Source organism: Cavia porcellus, unplaced genomic scaffold (genome assembly GCF_034190915.1).
Source record: "Cavia porcellus strain 051 isolate PalLab524CR breed Dunkin Hartley unplaced genomic scaffold, mCavPor4.1 scaffold_24, whole genome shotgun sequence".
NCBI lineage: Eukaryota > Metazoa > Chordata > Mammalia > Rodentia > Caviidae > Cavia > Cavia porcellus.
This window is the reverse complement of record NW_026947507.1, coordinates 41,801,836-41,819,909: the sequence shown is the minus strand read 5'-3', so window position 1 is coordinate 41,819,909 and position 18,074 is coordinate 41,801,836. Positions and strand designations below refer to the sequence as shown.

At 50.2% G+C, this 18,074-nt stretch overlaps 1 protein-coding gene across 1 annotated transcript; it reads left to right on the top strand.

Moving 5' to 3' along the window:
- The first annotated feature begins 601 nt into the window (after positions 1 to 601).
- On the top strand, positions 602 to 14,692 carry LOC100717060 (L-threonine 3-dehydrogenase, mitochondrial-like). Its single transcript, XM_023561526.2, has 10 exons — positions 602 to 1,138; positions 6,289 to 6,352; positions 8,339 to 8,381; positions 8,914 to 8,984; positions 10,139 to 10,288; positions 10,390 to 10,562; positions 11,527 to 11,617; positions 12,563 to 12,832; positions 13,386 to 13,575; positions 14,472 to 14,692. The coding sequence occupies exons 1-9, from the start codon at positions 602 to 604 to the stop codon at positions 13,523 to 13,525; spliced, it is 1,539 nt and encodes a 512-aa protein (XP_023417294.2). The 3' UTR covers positions 13,526 to 13,575; positions 14,472 to 14,692.
- Positions 14,693 to 18,074: the final 3,382 nt, after the last annotated feature.

Genomic DNA, 18,074 nt, shown 5'->3' with positions numbered 1-18,074 from the left:
TCTGCCCACAAGGACACCCTGACTCCCCTGCGGAGGCTAGAGAACCAGTCTGCCAGGCACACAGGCATTAGGTTAGTTCGGAGCCTCGAAGGAACCGCTCTGCCCTTCTTAGCGCTGGGCCTTGCCTGGTGTAGCCAGGAGTTCTGTTTCAGCCTCTTTGCCATCCAATCAGGATTGAAATCCAGAGGAAGTGTTGGGCCCTGGACTGAGAGGTGCAGCACTGGTAACATTCACATCCGACCTCCCGAAGAGGGAGAGGAAATGGTGCGACCTGGCCCTCGAAACCCCCTGGCTTTCAGTCCCCGGAAGCCAACCCTCGTCCTGTCCTCGGGAATTTAGGAGACAGAGCTGTTTGCCTGCACCCTACTGTGCCTGCAGATACCTCGTGAATTCAGCAAGCGTGGGAGGGGCTGCTTTGTGGGGACCACACCACGAATGCCATCCCCAGCTCACGGCTCCAGACTCAACCGCGCGGAGCCCTAAGAGCACACTCACACCTGGTTGTCAGTCCTTCGGTAGCGCGTGCAGCCTGAGCATTAGACGGTCCAAAAACTCCCCAGGCGATCATTATGAGCCCAGAGTTTGAGAACCTGGGATCTCGATGCCGCTTCTCAAACTGCTGCGGGCCGTCGATGGCCGGGGTTGGGCCCCATCTCCGAATGCGACCTCACCTCCGAATGCCCCCCCCCCCCCCTCAGGCCCCAGGCCGGGGCCGGGGCCGGGGCCGGGGCCAGTCAGTTTGCATTTCCCAGCCCTGAAGGTCGCTTACTTCGCCCGTGATGTCTCCAGTTGGGGAACCCAGGGAAAGCGCAGCTCACGCACTCTTCCTGGCGCATCCCCTGCGCTCGATCCTGCGTTTGTTCCCGCTCCAGGGAGGCGAGGACCCCCCCTGATCTGGCCGCGCTCGCCCTTGCAGCTACCCGGCGTCTGCTCCCTCGGCCTGCGCCAGGGGCGGGTCGGAGAGGCAGGGGGCGTCCCCCGCGCCCGGGGGTTGCCAAGCAACCTGACCCTTGGTAGATCCCGAGCGGCGCGGAGCCCGCGGATTGGTGCGCGGCGGGGCAGGCGGGGCGGCGACGGCTTAAAGACAGTGGCGCTGGCTCCTCGCGTCCTCAGCCGCCGTGAGTTCAGGTCTGCACGGGTAGGTGCCGGTGAGTTCAGTCGGCGGAGCGGTACGCGGGGTCCCGGAGGCGCTGGCCATGGGGGGCGCGGGATTCGCAGGCGCGGACGCTGCGGGTCTCCCTGCGCCACAGCCGCCCCTCACTTTGGGAACGGCGCCCCAGCTGGAAGAGGAACGGGTTCGGCTGTCCTTGAACTGGTCTGCTCTGCCATCTGGGACCTCTGGGCAGGGTGGGTCCCCACAGCTTTTTCCCGGGGCCCGCGTGCGGCTGACCTGCGCATCGGCGCCCCCTCCGGCTCTGCAGAGCCCAACCTCCCGGGACCCCGTGCTCTTCGAGCCAGACTTCACCCGCTCCGAGATTTAAACAGTGAAAGCCGTGGGTGGTAGTGCAGCGGCACGAAGATGAGAAAACCCGAGGTGTGGGGAGACGCGGAGGCTAGGCGAGTGCGTCCGGCCGCAGCCTGCGGGGGGAGGACCCGGGGACCCTGGCTCCGCGCCTGAGTGCCGGATGTTTTCTCTGGAGGCGGGAAAGTAGAGGTGGCACAAGGAGGCTTTGGGACGCACGAGCCAGCCCCTGCCCCCGCCGGCCAGCCGCTTGTATCTGCACAGTGGGAGAGGTCCCCGGCTTTGGGGTGGGCTGCGTGGGTTAAACTAGACCTCGGGGCTCCGGAGGCCCGATTTCTCCTTGGGTCACTTAATGGAGTAGAGGCTCTAAGATGAGGGAGACCACTTGGCTAACGTGGCCTAGAAGGTGAGATCCAGGTGCGGGGGCTCCAGGTGGAGGCCGACGGTGGGCGTGGTCATCAGAATGGGGAAGGGGTACTGGGCACCCCCCTGAGCGAGGCCTTGCAACGGTGCTCACCCGGGCTGGCAATGAGGGCACGTGCAGGAGAACCCTTCCGGATCCACTCCCAGGTCAACAAGGGAGGACCAGGACAGCCAGTGGGGACCCGCAGGTCTTGGGGGCGGTGCGCGTTTCTGGTGGGCGGATTTCTAGCTACGGTGCAAATCGCCCTCCACCCCGCCCCGCCCCGCCCCCACCCCAGGCTGAGTTCGGAGTAGGCCACTGGGTTAGTGTTGGGCTGGCTTAGGGTCCTGCTGCTTTGATGCGCGCAGGGGCCGAGAGGCCTGGGCCGGGCAGTTCCATTATTTTGAGGGCGCCTCGCCGACCTGGTTCTCTTTGATTTCTTGCAGTTAAGCCAGATTGTGAGAGAGAAAGTATGTGGCTCTTTGATCTTTAAGGAGGCACTGCGGATCTTTGCTGGTTTCTTTCAGTAAAGTTCTGCTTTAGACCTGTTCTCCAAGTGTAGTCAGGGGAACACCGCGGGTCCTTGAGAGCTGTTGTCAAAACTGTTTTAGGGAGAAGAGGAAGATGTTTGCGGTCTTCCTCTGGAAAGAGACCACGCGCACTTTCCTCTGATAGCTGATGACCTGGGTATTCCTTGTGCCCGAATGTTCTGGGGTACGAGGCGTGGGGTGTGGATATAGATGTGCATTTTCGGAGATGAAATCAGTTTGTTTTTAGTGTTTCTGTACACCCTTGGCTATCTTTGCCTAAACCCGCTTTTAATTACTGCCTTTTAATTTCTGAGTTATCCTGAGTCTCCATGGAAAAACAACCCAAAGTAAGTGTATTTGGTGCTTTTCATTTGAAACCATAAGAAACTTTAAGCAGCGTAAAATTATTCTTGAATTTAATAATAATTCTAGAACACAGGGCTACCAATTCATGTATTTTATACTTAGGGGTAGGTTATTGGCTGAAGAGGAGATATTAGAAGCACTGTTTTCCCCTCACACCACCTGTGTCTAGAAGTGCTGAACAAAAACAATTCCCTGACTCACGGAAGGGGAGGAATTTGCTCCAGAGAACCGGGGCAAAACTAACTTTAAAATGAGGAACGTGTTTCTTGGCTGTTTCTTACTGCTGTTAGTAATTTACCTTCTGTGTGTCCTGCCCTAGACTCATTTTGACAGCATTACGGTGCCCGGAGCATCCTTTTAAATCCGATTAGAGTTCTCTGAGGAAAAATAACTTGAACAGTTAAACGGCAGGCAGCGTGAGCTCTTTAAAAAGCTCCCGTTTTTTTGTTAGTTTTTCAGGCTAAGAATGAGTCAAATATTGAAAGATCGAGAAGGATAAGTTATTAATTTGCATTGGCTGAAAAACACACAATCAAGCCTTGTTTGGAGGGAAAAGCATTGGAAGAAATCAGTCTTACTACTTTCAAGTGGTGCCGGAATTTGCAGAGAACTAGGAAGCTGAGTGAACAGAAGTGTGTGTGTGTGGGAGGGGGGGGTTCCCTTACAAATGGAAGCACTTTTCTCTTTGCTTGCGCCCTTATGGTGTCTGTCTGGTTGCAAAAAGATTCAGAACGAACAAAGCGAGCTTGTGACCTCAGCCACTGCAGCTTGACAGCTCTCCAGAACTCAGGGATTTCCTGGTGAGATCAGAGTAACCTGTGCGGCTTGACTTTCTGATGTTCACAGTGAAATGTGTTGGCATTTTCTTGGAAGACGCACGTAACTTTCTGAACCAGTGTTTCACAAAAATCCAGTTGGTGCAGTTTAAAAATCACACAAGGATAAGTGATCCCTCAAAGCGTTAGAGAGACCAAGAGCTTTTAATGTAGTCAAGCACAGAAGGTTTGCTGTCAGGGTTCCCAGTACACACACTGCAGTCTTTAAGGAAGGTTAAAAGCTAGTTAACCTTTAGGTTTTTGCAGAAGCTTTATCTGAAAAGGCTGAGATAGTAGCATTTTCTTTTCTCTACTACTTTACTGTGTGAGGTTGGGGTTTTTTATATTTCAAAGCAACAGATTGAGTACCCAAGCGGATCTGAGAACTGGCTGCCTTCTGCTAAAATAGATACCAGAGTTTTGTTAAAATATGGTACATTAACATTTATTGTTAAATGAATTAATAAAGATGCTTAACATTTACTGGTTTTCTTTACTCCCTTCCCCTCGCTTTCCCCTCTCATCTCCTGTCTTTTTCCCTCCCTCTCCCCACCTCTTCACCTTTTGTACTGGGGTTGAGGCCAGTGCTCCACCACTCAGCTCCAGCCCTGGGTTTTGATCTGCTGTACAGTAAATATAAACTTTGTAGCCCTCCAGTTTTAAGTGTAAAGGAGTCTGAAAGTAGAAATGTAAGAATTGTGGCCTTGAGAGAGTGCTAACACATCACCGATGTGGTGGATCAACTAGCATCAGCCTGTGTGGGAACCGAGCTGAGCCAAGCACCTGGTTCTGGGCGTGGAAGGCCCACCTGAACACTGTTGCCAGCAGCGTAAAGGAGAATAGAAGGGAAGATTGGAGCTGCTAATTTCCCAGGAGAATCTTTGTTGCAGCAGGTTTTCCTGATACAAACACAGCTGCTGGCTGTTCATGTGGAAAGAGGAGCTCAGGACCTCATTGTGGCTGAGGATGGCTGAGCTCTGGTTCTTAACTTTGAGCATTGCTTCCTGGTGCAGTACAGAGCCCTCAGCCTGCTGGCTCAGACCCTTCCTCCACTGGCCGACTTTCTAGCTTCTACCACTGACCTTTCGGTTGTTTGTTACTGGGATCTTGGTACAGACTTGCATGAAACATTGTCTTGGATTCTAGGCCTCTTGTGGGACACTGCCTTGGGATCCAAGCCCTCAGCTGGGTTCTTTGGGTCTCTGGCAGGGACAGATCTCTTCCACTCTCTGCGTTTGACTTTTTGGATGATTATTATAAGACACTCCTACAAATTTATGCATCTTGTATAAAATCTATTCCCCTGCACAAGTTGACTACAATGAGAACGCAGGTCTAATTTCATCCTTGTGGGAAGATGATGGTGCACTTACAGATGTACAGATGTCCCCGGGGCCACCACTGTGCATGCTGTCATAGGGAGGATGTCCCCAACATGGTCCTGCAAGGAACCTTTCCTGGGACAGGGCCCAGCCAGGACACTTTCCTTTTAATGCTGGCCCAGCTGGAAAGCCCAGGGTCCACCACAGGCAGGAAGGGCAACTTCCACTGCCTGTTTAGGATGACGGGCCAGAGGTGGCTCATAGAGCTGAGGACCCCCCAGAAACTGAGCCCCTGCCAGGGCTCCCCCTGCCTTTTTTCTGTGTACTCCAGAAAGTATCTATGGCCAAGAGTGTGAAAGTGTGTTTTCAGAAACCAGAATTTTTCTTTATTTTCTGTTACTGGGACCTGGCTCTGAGTTGGAATGGCAGGAAAATGTCTGCTACCCTAGTTTTAACCATTGTAAGTCTGCTTAAGATACTAAGTGAAGTCTGGGCTTCACTGGAAATGTATTGAGCAGTAATTTGTTTGCTTTTCTCTCTGCACCTTGCAAAACAGAAGAGAGCTGGGATCTTAAGCCATCACCACTTTGTGAGGGGTGGTACTGGAGGTGACCCTGAAGGCTTGCAGACCCTGGGGGGGGGGCGGGGACCTGGCACTCGAGTCTTGCAACTCCAGGTCAAAGTGCACTGTGCTTTGACCCTGTCCAGGGGAGATGAGTAGCTGGTGTCACAGCCTGCAGAGGCAAAGGCAGTGGCTGGCTTTGCGGTCATGCTAACAGCTTGCCCAAGTGTTGGGGACAGAATGCAGAAGATGGGTCAGGATGGGCCACATGTGTCTGGCCCACCCTGACCTCGTGGCCAGGCCTTGACTGCAAGAGCAGCTGGAGTTTGAGCTAATAAGAGAGAGGAGCAGACTGACATTTGTCATCTTGGAGTGAGGAAATTGCTTTTCTCAATGATCCTTTTGAAGGAGATGGCAGTAAAACCAAAATCAGTCAGTTTACTAAATATTCTTGAGGACCTTTTTCTCTTAACCACCTGCTTTCCCAATCCGCTCCATCCCTAAGACAATGCCTGCCAGCCATCTCAGCGGTGCCCTTAGTGGGGTTCCCGGATTCCAAGCTGACTCTGCCCCTTTGTGACAGATGCCTTGTCAGTTTCAGCACAAGAGGTTGTTTCCAGGAACCGGAAGAGTGAGATACCCTGCCTAACTCTGCTTCTGTTCTCCCCATCAACCCCCAGGGTACTCCAGAAGTAAGCACAGGTTGTCAGGATGCTGAGGCCTGTGGTGGGTGGCACGGTGCGGATGCTGGCCTGCAGCAGCCAGACCTCTGTCCTGCTGTCTGTCCTGCCAGTCAGGTTTCAAAGTGCCGCTCCTCTGCACACGCAGGTGAAGGCCCGTTTCTACTCTGCATCCTCCTCAGAAGCTGGCTGTCCCCGGATCTTGATTACAGGTGGGTTTCTCCCACTTTTCTTCCTGTTAGTGGTGGGGTGCCACTGTCTCTGTTCTGAGTGCCTGCCTTCGGTCCTGACCCTTCACTCTGGTCCGTGATACTGCCCTTCCTTTATTTATTTATTTATTTATTTATTTTGTCTTTTTCTTTTTTTTATCGGTACCGGGGATCGAACTCGCGACTGCCTGCTTGCAAGGCAGGCACTTATGCCGCTGAGCTAAATCCCCAGCCCCGCCCTTCCTTTATTCACTGACAGCGGCCTCTCCCACCAGCAGCTTTCTCCAGAATGGTGCAGAGCCCACGTCTGCCCTCTCCACTGTTTCTGGCATTCAGTTTCCCTGACAAGAGTTTTGTTGTTGTCAGGAGGAACCTGGGAATCTGGGGGCCTGGGAGCAGAGGCTGGGGCACAGGAGGGGAGGGTTCGGGGATCAGATTGATTGATGCTGGCTGCACACCGTTCTTTCCACCACCTCCTCAGTTGAGCCCAGACTCATCCCAGACCATCAGTACAGCATGTCGGGAATACAATGCTAAGTGAGCGTCTGCCAGGGGTGTGCGTCACCATGGAGCTCGGGGTCACCAGCTGGCCTTTCCGATCTGCCTTGCTCTGGACAGTGGGCCCTGGTTCTGCTACCCACAGGCTTTGCAAAGTCACTTGCAAGGCACTTCCTGCCAGCAACAGCCCCTGCTCTTCAATGGACATGTTTTATTTCCTCCCGCTCTGTCTGGTTTTCTCCTGTGGCTTTACCTCGCTGCCATCCTTCCACCTCTACAGGGGCCTCCCCAGGGCACCTGGGGTGCAATCCCATGGGGACAGATGCCCGTGTAAGTTCTACCACATCACATTCTCAGCCCTCCTTCGGGATGCGCCCCCTGCCCCAGCTTTCCCAGCATCCTTAGGCCTCCACGGTCAGAATCTGTTGCATCTGTCTTGCCCTTCTCAGGTGACTTCCTGCTCTTCCTGCCCCTTTGCCTTCCTATCCCAGCCCCGTGCAGGTGGAAGCAGGATGCTGGGTGGTCCCTGCAGGGGGTTCCACTGCTGCTCTGTCGTGAGGACCTGAGGAGGGTCCTGAGACTGAGATAGGGACTAAATCCACCCAGCTGGAGTGAGTTTAGCAATCTGCAGACCCTGGTGACTCCACTGAGGAAAAGGAATTTTTAGGGCACGTCAGGGAGAGGCTCACAAGGGAAGGGCTTTTGAAGGAAATCAAAAGGTGTGTGTGCAAAGCGGAAGACATTTAGACTTCTCTCAAGGGAATGAAAACCCCAAGGAAAAGGTGGTCTGTGCCCCAGATGGGTATTGGCCCATTTTACAGGTTTTTTTCTAAGATCGGTAATTTAAACATTCTTTGGATCTCCTCAACCGGTTCCTTAGGACCGGAGTCCTGCTCTTTAATTCCTCTGTCAAGCTAGTTCAGGGGCTTTCAGGTTTCTGAGGAGTTTGGGGTGTGCTGGGTCTGGAAGGAAAGGAGCTCAGTTAAACCAAAGGAAGCTGACTCTGGATTGCCGTGGGTGACATGGGTCTGGAAATTGCAGTCTTGTTACGAGTACTGTGTTTTAATTACTATTTCTCCGTCTCGCATTTCTTCTCTCCTACCTCCAAACCATTTGAGCTTGGTGCTGAGCCTCCTGGCACCAGCACCAGAGGGGCCTCTGCACCCAGCTCATCTCGAAGGCCGAAACAGCTCTGGACCTGGGCCTCGAATCTGGTGACTTCTTGTGTCCTTCGGTCCCTTTTTCCTCTGTCCGGGTGCCTTCATGCCGGAGGGCATCTGTCTCTGAAATGTGCCCCAAGTGGACGTCTGTCCTAGCTGGGTGAGCGTCATTCTGTGCTCTCACTGCAGTCAGCCCCAAATCCCAACCCAACCCAGGATCCTGTTTAACCCCCTTCGGTGGGGAAAGATCCCTGGTTCATGATTGCGCTCTGTGAGGAACCAAACTGGCTGGATTTGGGTTAACGTTTCACTGTTTTTCCTCTCCCTCCAGGTGGCCTTGGCCAGCTGGGAGTGAGCCTCGCTAGCTTTTTGAGGTAAGAGCTTGAGGTTGTAAGTCTGTGGCCCTGTGTGGCCATCTGTCTCCTCTTGTCCTGTCACTTGTAGGAAATCACATCCCAGTGGCTGTTAAAAACATGTTTTATTTTATCTCCTGAGACTGCTGCAGGCCTGTTTCTCAGTGCTCCTGTCTGGGCCCTGCATGCTGTTCTCCTCGCTAACATAGGCAGAGTGAGACTGGCCCTGGTGGCCACTGGCCTTGTAGTTGTTTGGAGCAAAGAGAAGGGAACTGTGTGGGATTGCAGAGGCGGGGTGAAATATCGAGGAGAGAGGGGTAAAAACCCTGACGACACTGGGAACAGCTGGTAACAGCTGGAGTAGAGGTGGGAGGTGAGGCTGCGGGGCAGGAGTGCGCTGGGCACCATCAGTGGAGGCCCTGGGTGGGGATGGGTGCCCAGGCATAGAGGAAAGAGGGCTCAGAGGCCGACCAGAAACCGCAACTCCTGTTTCACAGAATTGTCCTTTATAGGGCGCAGTGTCACCCACTTGCACGTTCTGGCTTTCCCTTAGGAAACGATTCGGGAAGGACAATGTCATTTTGTCGGACATAAAGAAACCCCCCGATTATGTCTTCTGTAGTGGTAAGCAGTCCTACACCTGGATGCTGTTTTAGTCTTAATTGCCGAAGTGCAGATAAAGAAGCAGCCAGTGCCGATTGCAGTATGTGCCGCATGGCTCGTAGCCAGAGTAGAGAACTGATGATGTCCTGTATTGGATTATTTTCTATTTTTTAATGTGCTGTTGTTCAGGTGATACAAAAACAGGAGGGGTCTTTGGAACTTTAAATTAAATTTGGAATACTATGTTTGATATTATTTGGAATATTTTTGAAATAAAATCTTTAGTTCTTGCCTTTTGAGTTTTTGGGAACACAAAAATCAAGTTCTGTGATGAGGAAAAAGAATTTTTAAAACCTGGAGGAATTAATCGTGGTGTTACAATGTAAAATGAATTGCTTTTAAGCTACTGAACACGCACAATCTTGGATTCCCTGAGTGGAGCTCTCCACTGCTTTAAAAACATCTTTAAGTCCAGTGTGGTGCATGTATCTGTAATCCCAGCACTCTGAGGCTGAGGAAGGAGGATCATGACTTTGACCTCAGCCTGGGCAATGAGCAACTTAGCCCCACCCTGTCTCAAAACAATAAGTATCAAAAGGGGGCTGTTGATGTAGCTCAGTGGAAAGACCCTGGGTTCATTCAGTCCCAGCACTGAGAAAGTATTACAGTGTCAGTTGTAAGTCTTCTGGTTGGCACCAGCCTTTTGCTGCTTATCCTGGGGAAATTGGCATTGAACATAACTGGCTGTCTCTTTAATGTAATTCAGCATATGGGGGATTCATGACCTGTGGTCTTTATGCACCAAGGCAGGTTTTTACAAAACTCTGCCCCTCCATTCTCTTTAAATATGTACCTTTCCAGCCGCAAGATGCCTGGGCCTGCAGTTGGCTCTGCTTCTGCTTGTGCTATTTGCTGCTGCCCAGGTGCTTAACTTGTTTCCAGCCTCATTTCCTCCTCAGTGAAAGGCACACACACCTCCAAAGCCCCAAGCAGCCAGCTCCATGTGTAGTCCCTAGCACGGTCCCCGGCATGGGCAAGTCTAGCAAAGGCTACAGCTATCCTTGCTGTGAGGTGACTGTGGCCTGTGACTGCATCATAAAACACTGCCATCCCAGTGACAGGATGACCGCCGAGCTCTGCGAGCCCCAGCCTGTTGGCTTCTGTCCTCCTCACAGGCCCGTTTGTGTTCGTCAACGTCTTAGACCTCGAGAACCTCCGTAGGGTCGTGGTGAACAATCGCGTTACCTGGATGCTGCACTACAGCGCCCTGCTCAGCGCTGTGGGCGAGGGGAATCTGCACCTGGCCAAATCCCTGAACATCGCTGGTGAGGGTCGGGGTCTGGCTCCCGCCTGCCTGGATTGGGTTTCCTAGCTATTTGGCAGGAAGAGCTTCTTCCCAGAGTGTGAGGATGCTGGTTCCTTTCAGGATTGCACAATGTTCTGGATGTTGCGGGAGAGTACAACCTGCGCCTGTTTGTTCCCAGCACGATTGGGGCTTTTGGACCTACCTCTCCCCGGAACCAAACCCCTGATCTCAGCATCCAGAGACCCAGGACCATCTATGGGGTGTCCAAGGTCCACGCGGAGCTCATGGGGGAAGTAAGTGTCCCTGATGTACAGGTCCTGGGTGATTCCTGGTGTCCTTCCACAAGAGGTCTCTATGTTCCTCCAGCCAGCCCCTGGCACTGCCCCTTATACCTTCCATGGCAGGGCCGCCTGCACAGTGCATGACGCCCTGAGTTTCCCGGACAGTTACCTGTCCTTCGGTCTCTGCGTGTTCCCTTTGAGCGGCTCTGTTCTTCCAGGCTCTGGTATTGGTTGTTCCTCATGGTAACTTTACAGCTTGCTATGGAAAACCTCGAACGTCTTTTGGGGTTGGTTTTGCTTTGTTTTACTGCCTCTCTGTATAACGAACTCTCCAGTGGTTTCCGTTGGTGACCTGTCACAGTCTTGATTCTCTGACCCGCACCTTCACGGTACAGAGTACAGGACGGGGAGAGATTTGCAGATCCCTGCTGAGCACTGATTTTATCACTTATGGTGATAGCGTATCCTCAGGATGGTGACTCTTGGGAGAGAAAGACTTAAGAATATTTATTGAAGATTAGCGGAAAGTCTGAAATTCACTTTCTTTTGGAGGATTTTTTTGTTTGTTTGTTTTTGTCTTTTTCCTTTTTATCGGTACCAGGGATCGAACTCACGACTGCCTGCTTGCAAGGCAGGCGCTTATGCCGCTGAGCTAAATCCCCAGCCCCCTTTTTGAAGGATTTTGATGTAACTGCATCCGAAGTTTATAAGCTGAGTGTGGTGGTATGTGACTTCAGTCCCTGCGCTCTGGGAGGCTGAGGCAGGAGGATTGTAGGTTGGAGTCCAGCCTAGGCAATTTAGCAACTTAGTAAGATCCTGTTAAAAAACAGGGGAAAAATGGCTCAGGGCAAAGGCCCTGGATTCAACCCCAATATCCCCACAAAAAAGATATTTCAGAAGAGAGCTGTTGTTTCTTTGCTTAGTTCCATCAGAGTTAAAAGATACTTTTTTCGAGTAAGTTTTCTTGTCTTCTTAGTATTACTGTTACCGGTTCGGGCTAGATTTCCGCTGCCTGAGATACCCCGGCATCATTTCAGCTTCCTCCCAGCCTGGAGGAGGAACCACAGGTAAGCCTCATCCCAGGTTCCTGTGGCTGTGGCCAGGCTCTCTTCTGTCCCAAAAGGCTGTTTCCGGTGGGTGAGTCTGCTGTCTCTTCAAACAGTGCCACCCAGGGTTGCGTGCCCTTCTGCAATGTGGATCTGGATGCGCCCTCGCACCCTGCGCCCCTCACTTGCCCTTGTTCAGGGGTCTCACTGGTACTGTCCATTGGCCACCCTTGTACTGGAGTCAAGTGTAAAACAGAATGAGTATCTTAAACAGGAAGACACCAGCATGGCCTCTTGATTTGAACACAGCCTTGTGACATAATCTAGAGAGAAAGCTTGATTAAAGGGGCTTCGTGTTTGAAAGTAGCTGAGGTAGTATCTCCTTTGCACTCTGATGCTTCCATTCAGCAACCTTCAGCCTGGGTTCCTTCCCCTCCCAGGGTCCTGAGATGCAGTGGAAAAGGTACTTGGCAGAGTCTGAGTGGTTTTAAAGTCTTTGGTTGGGGTCACATTTTAAAACCAGAGCTTCCCCAAGTGTGGCTCAGAGACACTGGAGCAAGGAGGTGACAACCACTTTGATATTGAGACAAGGGCATTATTTTTTATTTCCTCCTCCTCCTGTACAAGTGCTCCACAGGATCGAAGGGCTGTGGGCCAGGCTCAGCAGAGCAAGTGGAAACAGTCAGAGGAGGGGGCGCCGCCACATCCCACCAACCCCAGCCCTGAGACTCCAAATGCAGGCAGGCTGTTCCTCTCAGCACATTTTCCTTTCCCCACTAACTATCATACAGGTTAGTATAGGCTGACTGTCACTTTGGAATGCAGTGACCTTTTGAAGAGTTGGTCAGCTGCATAGGACACCGTGGATCTAACTGGCAGCTATTGTGTCAGGCCACTACCTATGTCCTAGGTGCTTCTTGGTGCTGTGGCAAGAAATTCTTTTTCCGAGTCGAGATTCTCTTTCAGACTACGCCATCCAGATTTTCTATGACGCGGTGAAGAGCGGCAAGTTTGAGTGCTACCTGGGACCCAGCACCAGGCTCCCAATGATGTACATAGATGACTGCATCCGGGCCACTCTGGAGTTGATGGAGGCCCCGGCAGAGTCTTTGTCCATGAGGACCTACAATATCAATGCCATGAGCTTCACGCCTGCGGAGCTAGCCCAGGAGATCAGCAAGCATGTACCTGAGTTCCGTATCACGTACCGCGTGGACCCTGTCCGGCAGGCCATAGGTGGGTGCCCCATGGCCATGTGCTTTCAAGCCCAGACTGAGCCTCCCTCGGCTTCCCTGCAGCCTTGTCCTCCAGGACACACCCGGGAGGTTGGGTCGCACACAGCTCTGTCTCTGGGCCAACATCGCTGTGGAGTTAGCTGTCCCTGAGCTGGTGAGCAGATGCTGGGCTTGGGGAAAGCAGGTGAAATGGTTCCATTCCCGAGGAATAGGTCAAGATATTACACCATTGAGTAGTCTGAGTGTAATGTGAAGAAAAACCCAAAGAAAAATGTGAGTTTTCCTGTACTGTAAGTGCTGCTTCGTGCCCTTCTGTGTGGGAGATTCCTACTTTCAGAATTGTCGGGGGTTTACAATGTGACAGTCACAGCTGCTGACAGCAGTGGTGACCTCATCTGGTCCCATGAAGGTGAATCTGCATAGACACGGTCACTTGCCCCTCTCTACAGAGCTGCCCTCTGACATACCTTGTCCCATCCACAGGCATGGATGATGCCCTAGACCTTTAGCTACTCCAGAGCCTGCATAACCAAGCCACCTTTGCCTCTCCCCAGCCGACAGCTGGCCCATGAGCCTGGACGACAGCACAGCACGCAAGGACTGGGGGTGGAAGCACAACTTTGATCTTCCAGAGTTGGTGACGATGATGCTGAACTTGCATGGTTGTGACACCAGAGTGGCCCGAATCAGCTGACAGTGTCAGAGGAGCACTGCCCAGGTCCTGCATGGCCACAAGGGACAAAGGTCAGGAGGTGGGAGCTTGTGTCCTTTGGAATGGAGGACAGATTGGGCCAGGTGGAGGATGGTTTTGGAGAGTTTTCAAAGCATTGTGCGTTTGGTAGGAGGACTTCACACATAGCCTTCTCTGTGTGCCTAATCTGGCCCAGGCACCCCTGCCATGTAGGGCAGACCTAGGCCATAATCATGGTGAGTGACCCTTTCTGGACAGGTGAAAGTGTGTGACATTGGTACTTAATCTCAGTGTCACCTGAAGGGTCTGTTATTCTCTTGACCGTTGACCAGAAGTCTTTGCATGCTCTGAAGGATGCACTCAGCATTCTTCATTGAACCATCAGAACAGAAAACATGTTTGCATGTGTTAATCCTATATTCGGCATGTTCAAGGGATGTTAGTGCTGCTTTAAAAATTACTACCTCTCTTGTATGCTTCTGTCATTTTTGTTTGTTGAGGCAGGTTTTCCCTATGTAATTCAAATTTGAATTCATGATGTAGCCCACCCTGGCCTCCAACTCATGGTGATCCACGTGCCTCAGCCTTGTGAGGGCTGGGATGATAGTCCTGCAGCCCCACCCCAGCTTTCTGTGGGATGTATCCAGGCAGGGCAGAGTTGCAGAGATGACATAGCTAAGGAAGTATAGCCTTCTCTTCTCGAGATCCCTTCCCATCAGGGCGCTGAGTTACGTCCCTGGAAGAGGTAGCTTTGGTGACTTTCTGGCCAGTGATGTCAGAACCCCAGGGAGCTTGTTTTTTCTGTGGGAGTTCTGGGCTGTATCCCTCAGCTGGACTCAGAAGGTAGGACAATCCCTCAGGGACACACACACACACACACACACACACACACACACCCCGTCTAGACCTGTTCTGAACCCTGCTTTCTGACAGCACTTTCTTGTTGCAGCCTCTGCTCCATTCTCAGACCCAGGCCACTCTCAGAGGAACTGCTCCAAACCTTCTGATCTAACTCCTGTGTAGACATTCAAGTCCCTGCTCAGCTACCTCCAGAAGCCACCAGTCAGAGCCCCTGTGATGGATCTGTGTGGCTGTATATGATGATGGTCATGGATTAAAAGGCATTTGTACTGTGTCAGTGACAATAAATCAATTGTTATGCATTTGGAACTTGGAATACAGTGAGTTTTTCAGAGGCATAACTGGTTTCAAATATTTGATTTAACTGGAGAACTTTAGGTCATTGCGTTAGTTGGCCACCCTTAACCTCAGTCACCCTCAAAAGTCTCAAGACAAAAGCCACATGTAGACAAACTTCCTGCCAGAGCATAACCCGCAATTGGAAGTGCAGCTGCCAGTGGAGCCCTTGTTCTCACCTGAAAGTTCCTGAATGGTTGGTACCAACTGCACTTCTACCAGCACTCTGGTTCTGAGCTCTGACCAGGATCTCCTACTAAAGCAGAAGAATAGAGCATCGTGGGGGCTGGGGATTTAGCTCAGCAGCATAAGCACCTGCTTTGCAAGCAGGCGGTTGGTCATGAGTTCCATCCCGGGTACCAATAAAAAAAAAAAAAAAACAGCATTGCAAAACTGGCCAGGGAGGTGGGCATGCCCTGTAGGTCGCAGGACACATATGCAGAACAGTTGCCAAAGTTGTCCCCTACCCCACCATACAGGGACTTCTCTCGAGAGCTTGAGCAGTTTCACATAGGACGGCCTAGACCTGACATCCGCCGGAGGGGTGGGAGATACAAAGCAGACTGTGGATGTTAAGCTCTTGGCTCCTGTGTTCTTTCACAGTAGTTCACCGTCACGCTGTCAGGTACACGCACTTTTCTTTCTTTTACTTGACTGGCACTTGCTCTGCAGAGCGTATTTCTTTTCCTACCTTTACTAAATATAAAACCTTATTACCGTTTGTGCCTGTGTTGGCCAATTCTTTGTTCAGGACACATAGAATTTAGACACCACCTCTAAAAGGTGACCTAGCACCCCTAAAACCCAACCCAAGCTTGGCTCATAGCCAGGGCTGTGCTCCAGTGGACAGCCCCAGACCTCTGCAAAATCCTCTATGGATGCCTTGAAAAGGCTCCTGAGCCACATACATGGTCAGGCAGTCGCAGCAGTGGCCCCACTCTATCAAAATCTTAGTTTCCTCATTGCTGAGACACTCACGACTGCAAAGAAGTTTATTTTAGCTCATGGTTTGTGGAGATTTCAGTCCATGGCTGCTGGCTCCAAGACAGGGCAGAAGGATGGTGGCAGGAAGCAATGAGCAGATCAAAGGCAGACTCTACGGATGAGTATCACATCCCCATGACCCATTCCCCCAAAACCCTCTTAGGCGTGCATGAGCCTTTGGGGGGACATCTAGGTATAAGCTATAACAGCTTGGGGATGAAAAGGTGCACATTTGCTTGCGGTACTTGCCTCTGCTCTGGTGTTTTTCATCCTAAGTGTATGTGCACTGTCTCCATGTGGATATTAGTTCTGCTGAAGTGCTTCTGTGGGGAATTGCTGTCGTGTGTCTCAGGCTCCAAGAGGGGGTGCTACACGGAATGACAAACAGGCAGGTAGGTGTTTCTGCATTCCTCAGCCACCGCTGGTAGCTGAAGGTGCTCAGCTGTTTCTTTTGTGGTACTGGAGGTTGAACCCAAGGCATTAGTACTGAGATAGATCCCAGCCCTTTGTACTTTGAGAAAAGGTCCAATTAAGTCACTAAATGGTGCAGGTTGGGTTTAAATTTAGTGTCTTTCTGCATTGGGGTGCTGGGATTACAGGCATAGGCCATCATGCCTGAGATTTTCTTTGGCTTTTCTTTCCTTCTCTTCTTCCTCTTCCTTCTTGCCCCTCTAGTTGCCTCTTGTTCCTTCTCTTCCTCAAAGATAGGATCTTGCCACGTCATCCAGGCTGACCTCAAACTCCTGCCCCAGGCTCTCAGGAATTGGGATGAAAGCGCTGTGCCACCACACCCAGCTACTAATAGTATTTTTCAATTCACATGAGGCCGGATCACTGATTTGTCACTGTGTGTTATGTTGAGAACTACAATGTTTTCAAAAACTATTGCGTAACTTTTGTTTATTGAATCCCAGCACTCTGGGAGGCTGAGATAAAATGACTGCAAATTTAAGCCCAGCCTGACTTAGTGACACCCTGTCTCAGAATAAAAAAGTGCTGGGGATATAGCTCAGTACAGAGACCAGCAGGTCAATCCTCAGAACCATTCCCTGAAAAATATTTCTATTAAGGATTCAAACAATTTAAAAGACACAATATAAATCATCCTCCTCTAAATCCAGTTGACAAGTGGAGTTCACAATATAATATAAAAAATTTAAAAAAAGAAAAAATAATATGCTTCCTGATTTTTCCTCCTATACTTACACAATCTAAGATTAAAAGGATGTCAAATCTTCTATTTCTTTTTCTCTATAAAGGTGAGATATGGCAACATTACCTAGTTTTAGAAGAGATACACTTGTTTGCAATCTACTATAGTAGTTGTTTTAAAATATTCTTTAGTCCTCCCAAATGTGATAAAAGTAACTTAAATGTAGTTTTAATATGTACTACTAAAAAATAGCTGTATCACTCAGTGAATGAAATATTGTAATTAGTCATTTCAGAAATGTACAATTAATGTATCAGAAGTCATAAACATTTATTTGCATAGTCAAATTCCTATTCATAGACATTAATTTATGATGATGTTCTCTTCTATCAACACTTTCCAGTACCACAATATTGTTTACATTTTGATTTGCTTTTTTTAAAAAACCTTATAAATGTTAACTTCATAAATGTTAACTTCACCCATGAGATACTAATCCTGCTTTAATATCACATTAAGATGAATTAGTCATTTTTGAAACTAGAATTATATCAGTCTTTAGGGTTTTTAGATCCTGGATGCCCAAGTATAGGGTAGCTGAACGAGACAGACAAATCTCTGCCTTCCAGTGTGAAAGTCTCCAAAAACTCACCCAACTTAAGTGTAACTTTTAGGATAGATGTGATTTTTTTTTTTTTTTTTTTTTTTTAGTAGTTAGGTGAGTCCTTTACAAACTGTGAGCTAAAACAAACCTCTTTTAATTTATGGATGTCAGGTCTTCTGTCCCAGCAACAAGAGAGTAAGAGATTTTGGTACCAGGAGTAAGGTCATTGCTGTGACTAGCTGAACATGTGGTTCAGAACTTTGGAACTGACTTGTGGGACAAGGTTGGAAAACATGGACAAGCCAGCTGGAGAAGCAGCCCTGCAATACTGTGAGCCAAGCTTGATGAGAGATTCTGGTCAGAGCTCAAGAGCAGAATGCTCTTGAGAAATGCAGTTAGAGAAGAAATGCAGTTAGAGAAGACTAGGTTCAGGAGGTTTTGGTTGGGTTGGACTCCACTGACAGTTGGACTCCAGAATTTGTGTAGCATTTGTCCATCTGACAAAAAAAAAAAATAGTCTGTGTTTTGTTTATGTCCTGCGACTACAGGAGACTGAGAGTAAGGATAGTGAACTAATCAATTTGATGGAGAAAATTTCAAGGAAGCTGGTCATT

Bases quoted from the DNA above. Each gene is read 5' to 3' on its own strand.
- LOC100717060 (XM_023561526.2), top strand. From the start codon at position 602: ATGCCGCTTCTCAAACTGCTGCGGGCCGTCGATGGCCGGGGTTGGGCC. The intron at 10,289-10,389 runs GTGAGGGTCGGG...GGTTCCTTTCAG, and splicing joins CAAATCCCTGAACATCGCTG to GATTGCACAATGTTCTGGAT. The intron at 10,563-11,526 runs GTAAGTGTCCCT...TTGTCTTCTTAG, and splicing joins ACGCGGAGCTCATGGGGGAA to TATTACTGTTACCGGTTCGG.